This window comes from Myxocyprinus asiaticus, chromosome 14 (assembly GCF_019703515.2).
Source record: "Myxocyprinus asiaticus isolate MX2 ecotype Aquarium Trade chromosome 14, UBuf_Myxa_2, whole genome shotgun sequence".
NCBI lineage: Eukaryota > Metazoa > Chordata > Actinopteri > Cypriniformes > Catostomidae > Myxocyprinus > Myxocyprinus asiaticus.
This window is the reverse complement of record NC_059357.1, coordinates 31,853,134-31,864,692: the sequence shown is the minus strand read 5'-3', so window position 1 is coordinate 31,864,692 and position 11,559 is coordinate 31,853,134. Positions and strand designations below refer to the sequence as shown.

General features: G+C 37.2%; 1 protein-coding gene across 2 annotated transcripts; it reads right to left on the bottom strand.

Annotated features, from left to right (window-relative positions):
- Positions 1–3,488: 3,488 nt before the first annotated feature.
- Positions 3,489–10,792, bottom strand: LOC127451664 (galanin receptor 2b-like). 2 transcript variants are annotated; one of them, XM_051716515.1, is made up of 5 exons: positions 10,669–10,792; positions 8,377–8,436; positions 7,546–7,629; positions 5,086–5,483; positions 3,489–4,369 (listed from the first exon to the last, which is right to left on the bottom strand). In XM_051716515.1, exons 4-5 carry the CDS (start codon positions 5,457–5,459, stop codon positions 3,607–3,609), a joined length of 1,137 nt encoding a protein of 378 aa, XP_051572475.1. In that variant the 5' UTR covers positions 5,460–5,483; positions 7,546–7,629; positions 8,377–8,436; positions 10,669–10,792; the 3' UTR covers positions 3,489–3,606. The 2 variants fall into 2 exon arrangements, with proteins under 2 accessions (XP_051572475.1, XP_051572476.1); XM_051716516.1 differs by lacking the exon at positions 8,377–8,436 and having other exon boundaries at positions 10,669–10,775.
- Between the last annotated feature and the right edge of the window lie 767 nt (positions 10,793–11,559).

Sequence of the window (11,559 nt, the reverse complement as noted above, 5' to 3'; positions counted from 1 at the left end):
GACTCATCCACTAACGATGTCTCCGCGTGGGCAGTGCCCAGACAAGTAAGACAGCGATTGTGTCAGTCAGAAGCGGAGAGATAACGACTGCAACCAGGAATAACACACAAACGGAAAGACATCTTTAAAAAGATGTTCCGTGTGTGCCACTCTTTTTGTGAATGAAAATATACTCTTTTAGAATATACTCTCTTATTTTCGCTCTGCCGAAATGCCCAGGGGCGTTCTCTGCACTCCACAGGTGCAGAGGGGGAGAAGCCGCTGAAATGCGCCGTAAATCCAGCAGTTTTGAGGTGCGTCTTTGGAGGGAATTGAATTCAGTGCACTGAATACAACCGCTCGGCTCTGAAAAGAAAATCTGAATGAGTGGTTGCATACCAGCTCCTTTTATACCCGTATGTCCAGGGAAGTGGCATGCAAATTTCACTTGCCAATTCTCATTGGCCTTTTTTCAAAAAAAGCAGAGGTGTTTGGGACTCCCAAGAGTGACCCCTAGTGTCACTACATCGACACAACGTCGAGTGAGTGACAGATAGGGAACTGCAGTAGTTTTTCTCTAAAGCTTTCAACTTTGTCATCATTGACTAAAGAGCAAAACAAGCCAATTGAGGCATTTTTATTTTGCATAGCTAATGAGTGATTGATGCAAAAGTAAAGCTTTTTTTTATTTTCACAATTGGTTTGTTCCATATTTATGAATAATGTTTTGGTATTCCCTGTTTCTGCAATACCAGGAGTGTAATACGAATAAATAGCCCATGACCTTAATTAATAAACATAAACTTAGTGCATCTGCTTGTGGTAGAAAATATTTCCTTCCTGGGGCCCTTTGTCTGATTTGTACTCATTAACCAGTATTTAGCTTCTCTAAGTGGTGACATATGGTAAAGTTTAAGCTTAAAACACTACCTTGAATATGATGGTGGATATCTTTAATAAACTTCTAATGGGTTTTTCACACTTAAAGTTGCCAGAGTTATTTTTAATCCTGGGTTTGCATAATCCTGGGTTCTCTTGTTCCACAAAGTTCATACTTTATCCTGGGTTCGTAATTAATCCTCGTGGAGATTTTACACTTTACATTTGTAAACCCTGGATTATCTATGATTAAATTAGATTTTTTACAAGTTAAAGACATTGATTGGACAACTATAGCACGCGAGGAGGATGCAGCCTGTTTCAATAACTGCTTGTTCATCTGTGGAAATATTGCCATGTAAATTCACTGTGGTGATCTTAATGAGGTCATTTGAAACATACTACTAAAATTATACTGTCACTTCAACAGTGAATGAAAGTTTCTGTGACCAAAATCACTTAGGAAATCAACATGTTTATTCCGAAAGTTCATGTATCCTGATATCACCCACATAGTGCTGAATTACTGACAAGCGCCATCCCCCATAGACATTTCTGCATCACTCCAACTGTGGTCATTTTTCCCTTTAGCGCTACTGATGTTGTTATTATTTTATAGAAAAGTCATGTTGAAATGAGAATATCAAATATGGTACATCAGACCATGTCTGTAATGCTGCATTTACACTGCAAAGCCTAATGCATCCTGTATTTTGACACACATAAGATTTTTTTCCATGCATGTTATACAAACTGACATTGTTAACATTAATACCTTGCCAAGACAGGGATTTTGACAAGTGTTAGAAGTGGGCCGGCACAAGCCAGTACACCTTACCGGCAATAATGCAACCGTGTTGTCACAGTACCAGAAGCTCTTCTTATATACCAGCAGCTGTTATAAGTGTCCTGCTCCCGCGAAACTAAATCAGATGGCGAAACGATCAGGGTCTATCCTGTTTGACATCCCTACAGTGCACTAACCTGTCTTGGAAAATAATGTCTTGATAGACTGGGCTCCTGCAGTCCTTGCTTCATGCTCATTCGTATCCTCTAGTTTCTGGTACCCAGAATTATTTTGTTTTTCCCTGATACTTTCTAGTGTGTGTTTTTCTCAGTCGCCAGTCATTTCCAATACTTTATTTAACTATGCGTCAGACTCACAATGCAGAATTGCCATAGTGAAAACCAAAACTGTTCTCAGAACAGTGGCGATGTTTTAAATGCTGATTGGTGGTGTTCACTGGTTGGCGTGGGATTTTCCAGTTTGTTGGGTCACTCAGCTGTTCACTTAGCTGGTAATTTACAGTAAGCATGAGCAAAACATTGGGAATAAACCATTTTTAGCGAGGGGAGAATGGTGACATTGATTTGAAGACTTATTTCACAAATGTTGTTTTTGTGGTTTTGACTCTTAGGCATACAAGCTGAATCTATATGACCATATTCTAGATGCCTATAGCGTAACTACTGTAGTTTTTAGTCCTAGAATTGTTACCACCTTTCAACCCACTAGTTATGGTCCTGAGACCGTACCATTGGAAGTGTATCTCAGCAATTTGATTGTTCTTATTGTGCATACGAGAGTGCTTTCCCCACTCCTTTAGATCAACGTTGTTTTCATGGATATTAAATGCAAGATATTAAACTTTAATTCTCACTGACTTAATGCTGCAGCTTCACTTTCTTACTGAACCTCAGGGGAAAAGTTTGATCTAGCATGAAAAAATCTCCCTCAGGTTGGCTTTAGGCTGCAAAGTTACTCAGGCTAATGCTGAACACATTAGGGGTCATTTTATCTCCTACTTTATTTGCACGTATTAAAATACTATGCTGATCCAAGAGGAATATCAAAGCGCATTTTATTGAAATTTACTGTCAACATCAAATCAGAACTTCCATTATTCCGATTGCTGTACATGTGTAGCTACAGCACATAATACATACTTAGGGAAATTGAGACGTGAGGTTAAGGCAGCACAAGAACCATAGAATGTAAACTGTTGGTAGCCTGTGTTTTGAGAAACTGTTTAACAAAAGCCATTAGTTTATATGACTGTTGTATGACATAAACATTAGAGAAGGAATTCTAAGTGGTACTGTGGAATGTGGAGTGTGGTTATTGATGCAAAATTCAACTATTAATGAGTTTCAAGACATTCATAAAGAGCAGAGAATAACAGTGCCAAGAAATAGAGATAAGAGCAAGAACATACTTAACATAAGCATTTTTTTTTAAAGTTGTTAAACTAAGCTGAGGAGCTTAATCAAAAAAGTCCTCATCAAAGCCTGAAGCATGGTAGGAAATACACAGCTTTGCTCACATAAAGATACAGGGCTCTTTAGATATTAAAGTGTGTTACACATGATAATTGGTAACAAATTTTCTCAAGAGAATAGTTATCACAGCATTAAATTGAAACATGCTTCAAAGGTAACAATTCCATAAAAAAAAAAAAAAAAAACAGACAGTGCAGCTCATAGTCTAAACAAGAGCTCATAAATAAGACATTTCTGCATTAGAATCAAATAAAGAACCAAGAAAAAAAAAAAAGATTTAATCGTATTTTTGTACAAGAACCAAATTGTAAACATATTTTCAATTGAGATATTTGTCTCTGCTGTCCTTATTCAGCCCAGTCAATTCAAAACCATTGTGATGTCGATTAAAGCAGCTGCAATCCACTGGCTCTTTTTGAGTTTTTAATAAGGATGTCTGTAAGGCATCATTAGCTATTCTCTGTTTCTTCAGGGCTGATTCTGGAAGGGTAACGTAATAGTCATAGTTGCGTCATGTGGCTCTGTGTGTTGGCGGTTGACCATTTCACTCTCGTTCTGTCTGGCGTTCTCTTCATTCATTTGAGACACTTCAGTGGAGCCAGCTTCAAAGCCAGGAACTGTGTTTGCCACATGGACCACATGCACTTTATTACGTCCCTTTTTGCTGAGGATGCAGCTGAACACCTTCTTAAATCCCTTGCGAAAGTGTTTCGACACCAAGGCGTAAACAATAGGGTTGAGGCAGGAGTTTGCGTAGGCCATGCAGTGTGACAGCAGCCTAAATGCATACGTAGTCTGGTTGAAAGGGAAGTCTCCATAGAGGTAGCACAAAATGACCATGTGGTATGGTAGCCAACAGATGCAAAAGAGCACTGTGACTATGATGATCATTTTGGTGACTTTGCGCTTGGCTCGTTTTGACTCAGACATGCCATCCAAAGGGTCAACGGCTGTCCAGAGGTACTTGATGGTGCGTGTATATGACAGGCTTACGATAAGCACTGGGATGACATAGCCGAAAATGAAGGTGCAGGTGTCCAGGACTTTGCGGTTATGTTCCTCCCAGCCAGGGACACACACATTGCTGTTTTCAAAATCAATGAGGTCATAATAACTCAAGTAAGGCCCAGCAAAAACAAGAGACAGGCCCCAAATTACTACCATTGCAACCACTGCGTTGCATGGCGTTCGCAGTTCTCTGGAGCGCAGGGGGTAACGAATGGCCAAATACCTGCAATAGAGGAAATGCACCAATTAAATAAAGCTGTCTAAGCCAAGTGCAGTATAAACGAAAATCCGGAAATGTGATTTGTTCACCAAAATCTGAGTGGTGCTTCCTGAAATTCAAGTTTGATCTGAAGGGATACTGGTAAACGTCACATGATTAATGCTGGAACTATATTTCATTGCACAAGATGAATGTGTCTTTTTGTTTTCTACCTAGTGGAGAGGTAAAGGCCAGTGGGGAATTTCATTCTCCTTTGAGCCCAACACCATATTTCACAGAGTGGGAAACCGCCAAATTAATGCCCTTTTCACCAAAGGTAAACTGTTTCAGTGGTGATGGAGGGCAGTGGCACTGTTGCTCAGGCTGAGAGTAACATATTTCACTGGGCCACATGAGTGGCCTTGTTACATTTATGCCATTATTTAAAAAAAAGCCTCTGGATTTCTCTGCTGCCATGCATTAATGAAATGGATGGGTGGAAATAACCTTTGCCATTCATCCAGTTAAACTCCATCCTTAGCTGATGCAATTTGCAAGACTTCCTCATGTTCAGCTAATGTATTTCATTAAATAACCCTAGCCCTGACCAATTAAATTACTGATAAGTTCTCCTTGAGGCTGTCACATTAAACCCCATGGGGTGCATCAAGGTAAGCCATGAGGTTATTACTCATTTGAACTTCACTTGATAGGATTAATGTAATTTATATGCAACATACCTGTCCACCGATACTGCAGCCAGGGTGAAGCTGCTAGCATACATGGTGAGGTTGATGAAGAAGTGAACCACCTTGCACATGAAGGACCCAAACACCCAACCCTCCAGAGAGTAGATGGTGGCTTGGAAAGGCACACAGAAGATAATGAAGAAGAAATCAGCTACGCTGAGGTTAAGGATGAACAGATTGGTGGTGTTATATCCAACTTGGCCACTTCTGAGGAGCACAGCCAGTACCAGGCTGTTTCCAATGGTCCCCAGAAGGAAGATGAGTGAGAAGACCACAGAGACAATGACACTGGCTGGGTTGAGCTGGTAGCTCTCTGAGACATTCCAGTGTCCCATGGCTTTATTTAGGTCCTCGTGATCTGACATTTTAAGACGTGAAGTTCTAGAGCCCTGCAAAAGGTCATGAATTGTTAAGATTTAGACAGTATGGTGCTAAAGGGACTTCAGTCTCACAAAGAATGTAAGGATACAGGTCATGATATAAAATGTATGGATTCTGACATATTTCTGAAACCTGAAAGATTCCATAACTTTTAATCTCATTATTACACAGCTTTCTGGAATACCTGATTTGGATTGGTCAACTGCGGCATTGAACTGTCCAGTATTTTTGTATAATGACCACTATACTTCACCATTGTCACCTCTCCATAGGCAATAAACACAGCTTTGTATCGGAGGTCCTGATCAGTCTGTTTGGGTATATTTTTATATAATGACTGGCTGGCTTTACATTATAACTTACACCCTGTCTACATCAGACATGAGCATCACATTGCATCACGTCAAACGCAGATCACTCCCATTATAATCAATGATACTGTCTACACTAGAAGTGTCTGTTGCAGTGTGATTATTATCCCGTCCATCTAAAATAAAATGATTTTACTTGACAAATATGATATATGTGAATATCTTTTGCCATACATTTTATTCTTTATATATTTAAATATCTTCTGACATTACATCAACACCACCCTCTGATGTTTCTGGTTTCTGGTCTACTAATTTAAATCATCTTTTGTTTCTAATCATATGTCAATGCAGTTGTTGCAATAATAACATTATATTAATGATTATACTGTATACACTCACTGAGCACTTTATTAGGAACAGTATGGTCCTAATAAAGTGCCTGACGTGGTCTTTTGCTGTTGTAGCCCATCCACCTCAAGTTTTGACGTGTTGTGCATTCTGAGATGCTATTCTGCTCACTGCAATTGTACAGAGTGGTTATTTGAGTTACCATAGCCTTTCTATCATCTCAAACCAGTCTGGCCATTCTCTGTTGACCTCTCTCATCAACAAGTCATTTCTGTCCGCAGAACTGCAGCTAACAGGATGTTTCTGGCATTCTAAATAAAATCTAGAGACTGTTGTGCGTGAAAATTCCAGGAGATCAGCAGTTACTGAAATACTCAAACCAGCCTGTCTGGCACCAACAATCATACCACAGTCGAAATCACTGAGATCACATTTCTTCCCCATTCTGATGTGAGCATTAACTGAAGCTCATGACCCATATCTACATGTTTGTATGCATTGCACAGCTGCCAGATGATAGGCTGATTAGATAATTGCATGGATATGTAGGTTGCAGTTGTTCCTAATAAAGTGCTATAAGTGAGTGTAAGTATATTTTTCCAATGGATTTCCCTCAAAAATAAAGTAGAATACAGGTTGTTCACCCATTTAACAATTTCTTATGTCTAGCCTTGAGATTACAACTCACTTTGAAGCTTCCAGCGTCTCATTCCATCATTGGTCACGTCCGGAACAGATGGTATACATAGTAAAGGTGCCTTCGTAGCCAATTAATCTATTCAGTAGGTCTAAGTTATCAAATTCAAAATATAAGAGCTTGTGAAGACTTGCATTGGTTTTCAAGGTCTTAAATGATGAAGCTTTGAGATAGAGGTATAATCACAGGGTGATCAGAATGAGTCATAAAACCTTTGATGATAAGCCGCGTAGCTAGACCTGCACTGAGAGCAAAAATCATGAGGATCAGACTCAAGATGTTATTTTGATGAACATGAAAAAAATAGTTGATCACAAAGATCATTAAATCTAGTACAAGAACAGAGGATGAAAGGATAAAATGGAGTCATGGCTAAAATCAATCACAGAATGCAATAATAACGTCTTCAGAGGCAATGAGCCAGTCCCATCATGGTATTAAGAACATATCTCCATCTGGTTGAGAGATAATCAACTAATCAAAATGAAAATGAACAAATGTATTGTGTACTCATGAGAGATCTTTGTACAGTGTTGTTTGAATTGGGGATAAAATGTAGATTTTCAATAGATGTAGATTCTTAACACCACAAATTAAGGCATACGATTGTGGAGAGAATGGAGTGGAATACATTGGATTATTACAGGATCATATTGGCATTTTGCAGTTGGATGATCCAAATTGAAAATTGGAAGGAATGAATTTGCTTACCAGCAGTTAATCTCAGGGTACTTCTCAATAGGTGTTGCTCAGAAACAGTCAACATTGATTTCTTCACCCCAAATATTGATCGGGCTGTGGGAACAAAAAAAACTTTTTTTATCTTTTCCATTAACAAGCACATGGAGTGAATGATACCAGAGACTTTTATGATACTTAGTTGTGCCAGGAATGGTAAAACATTTTCCCAGGAACTGGATTTTTATGCCTATTTGGTGTTGCACAAAATATGGTTTTAACTTTGATTGATTTAAATAAAACTGGGATAGTTTTAACTTTTATTTAGTCTCTGGTTTACATGCAGTATGCTATCTACAATTTTATTAAAAAAATAATGCAGGTTGAGATACAGAAGAGCAGTGCAGACTCTACTGAATCACAAAGGGTTTTATAGTAAAAGTGAGAAAAAGCATGCACTTTCAAGAGCTTTTAAGGGAATTTGACTAATAAATGTAGTGTGGTGCTTCTTAGGAGGCTTACAAAGTACATACCCCCCCCCACACACACACACACACTCACACACACACACACAAAAGAGATTTGCATGATATTCATGCCTAATCTGCTCCATGAAAGGTGTGCACATATTCTATTAGGCCTTAATTGGTATGCAGAAATTCATAATGATAACTTTCTATCCCTACAAAAACAATATCAATTACTGATTGTTTTGTTTGTGTTAACATTCTAAACTGTAAGATCAGTTGATATTCTCAGACATTTATATCTCCTTGAGCGAAGTGAGAAGGTACACTGCGTGACTCATTATCTAACAGACCTTTATAGTAGTAAATTGAGATAAATGAACAGGAAGCCATTTACCATGAGAGGCAAGCTCTCCTGGTCACATTCATCACAGTTATTTTCTCACTACCACGAAGGCTTTATAGGTAACAGATAGTGGAGAGGAAATCCGGGGAAGAAAAATGTGAGGAGAGAAAAAGAGGGAAAGAAAGAGAAAGAATCTCTGTCACCAAACTTTGATTTTTACAAAAACAAATTAGTCTTTTGTTAATACGTATTGGCTATTAGGTGAAGTGATCTTAAAAGCAATTTTATTTTATTTTTTATTGCTCAGAAGATACAAGAGCCTCTCCAATTTTATTATCTTACTCTGCTGCATATAAACACTTCAACTTTGAGATCTGACTTTTTTTCTTCTTCTAGAAATGACTAGCCATGAGGAAGGATGCCCACCAGTGAATGGTGCTGAAGCTTTATTTATTGGATAGTGAAGATTTTATCTTAAAACTATTTTCAGAGATTATAAATGCATAAGGTTATTTACAGATTCAAAGTACACAATCCTGCTGAAAAAAAAAAACAAACAAACAAAAAAAAAAAAAAACAGCATAGATGTTTATAACGCATGTTGTGTTTTGAATGCTGGTCCACAACATGGGATGGTTATGTGCTGGTGTTCCATCAAGGCTTTTTGACTAGCTTCACTAGCAAGACCTCCTAGGTTAACCAGCCTTACCAGGAAAAAAACATACTGGTTGATGTTTTGCTGGTAAACAACACGTACTGATATTTTTTTAATCTGCAATTGTTACCTCAATGATGTATTTCTACTTGATCAAACCCATAAAAATAACTTGTTTTGTAACCAGATTTAATAGATAATAATATAAACAAATATAAATCATATTTAATTTAGATGTTAGCACATTAAGCTTTTACGTTACCTGACAAAGCATTTTTTTTAATTCAAGCCAAACATGTTGGACATGTCTGAATCAACCCACATTAGGTTACAGAAACAAAACTAATTTTAAAAGTGAGATCAGGTAGAAATAACAAAAAGGAGTAGTTTGCCCAAAAATAAAAATTTTCTCATTATTTACTCACCTTCATGCCATCACAGAGACACAAATTAAGATTTTTAGAAGAAAATCTCAACTCTGTAGGTCCATACAATGCAAGTGAATGTGACCAAAACTTTGAAGCTGCAAAAAGCACATAAAGACAGCATAAAAGTAATCCATAAAACTTCAGTGGAGAAGAAAGAAAGTCATACACATCTGAGATGGCATGAGGGAGTTACTGATGAAAGAATTTTCATTTTGGGGTGAACTATTCCTTTATGGATTATATTTGCCTGTTACCACTGTTTTTACAGATAAGAGACAGTGACTACACTGTAAAAAAGTGGTGACCTGCATTTGTTACCTTAAAGAGATATTTCTACCTGTCCTAACCCTTAAAATTAATTACATTTTAAGTTAGTTTAGATGTTACCACATGAAGCACATTTTAGGTTAGAATTTTTTCAATGCATTTAAGTCAATGGTAGCTTGACAAATCCTAAATAAATGTTTATCTAACTGTTATCAGATGCATCTTATGCTCTGCCTTTTGGGGTTTCACACTAACACCACTGTCTTTTGCATCTTAATTAGGGAGCAATCATCTTTGTAAACACTTCTTTAATTTGAAACTAGCAGGCTGGCTGCCAGCGAATTTAACGTGAAGTGTCCTTCAATAAGAAGGGCTTTTAAACTGTTACCTGTGGTTACAGTCACACAGTGGATTCGTTTAGTCACTTGTCAGAAACTGTGAGGCAAACCACATCACATAGTACCACATGTGTCCCTAACACCTTTCAAACAGATTTACCATTTAACATTTATTAAATTAAACTTTCATGAACTCTTCTGCCAAATAATAACATCTCAGTACATGAATTGCATCATGTGGGGTAACAGACTTTCATACTAGCAAAGAATGAATTAAATAGCATTGAAAGATATGAAATGCTGTGAATAAAGCATACAAGACTACTAATATGTCTTAATACACAAAATGCAATACACAAAACAAGTGTACAGATACATTACAGGAAAAACAACCTAACCCAAAGATGCATTACGTGCACAACCACAAATGGTATATATATATCCCTTTAGCATTATTACGATTTAGGCAGTCAACTGAAGACTCAATAATTTAATATATGTCAAAACAAAGCCTATGCTTTCCATGGTCATCACAGAACCGTACACCTACATCAAACCTCATCCATGAGGTGTCTAGGGAAATGAGAGTGTGTACTACATAACATCTTGATATCTGTTGACAGTGTGAGAATTTAAATCAGTTGCTTTGACTTACCACCTCACCAGATGAACCATGACACTGCCCAGAGTCATTGTAATATTGAGAAGCTCCTATTCTCCAGAAAAGGTAGTGACTCTTGCAGAATTTAACAGCACTTCTTCTCCTCTCACTCTCATTGCTATTCTGCTTCTCCGTTTCTCTATCCCTCTATTGCTTTCTCATTCCCTCCCTCACTCCCCTCACATATGGAGGCCCCTCCTCCACACTGTGGTAAATTCTCATACTTCACTGCAAGAGAGAGAGAGAGAGTAATAGAGAGAGAGTGAAGGTGCAGTGTTATTTCTCATCCACACACAAATCTACACATATGCACATAGAAATTTGAAGATCTTTGCATTTGCATTACTAATGCTGTGCCAGAACAGTTGCATTGATTATATTGCTGCAGATACACACATGCACCAATCTAGAATATGAACCTGGTAAATTATGCAGTATGAGGCCTGAGGTCAGATGATATCCATGCATACCTTTGCACATGGACTAGAGGATAATTATATATATATATATATATATATATATATATATATATATATATATATATATATATATATATATATATATTTTTTATTTTTTTTTTTTTTTTTTTGCAAATTAGATGTGTAGGGCTTTACTGGTTGTTTAGATCAGTGTTACTATCAGAAATAATTGGTAATTATTTCTTTAGTTATTAATTAATATTTAAAACCTCATATGGGGCTCCAGTAAATGTAGTGCGCTACGTTTAGGAGTGGGTTTGGTTATTAGCAATAATAATAATTAACAAAGATAATTATTAATAATTAAAATCAATAGAACATTGATGAGAATCAATGTTATCTTTTTAATCCTTTAAATCAACAATTATCAAAAGATAATCACTAATCATTAACATCGATGAAACAT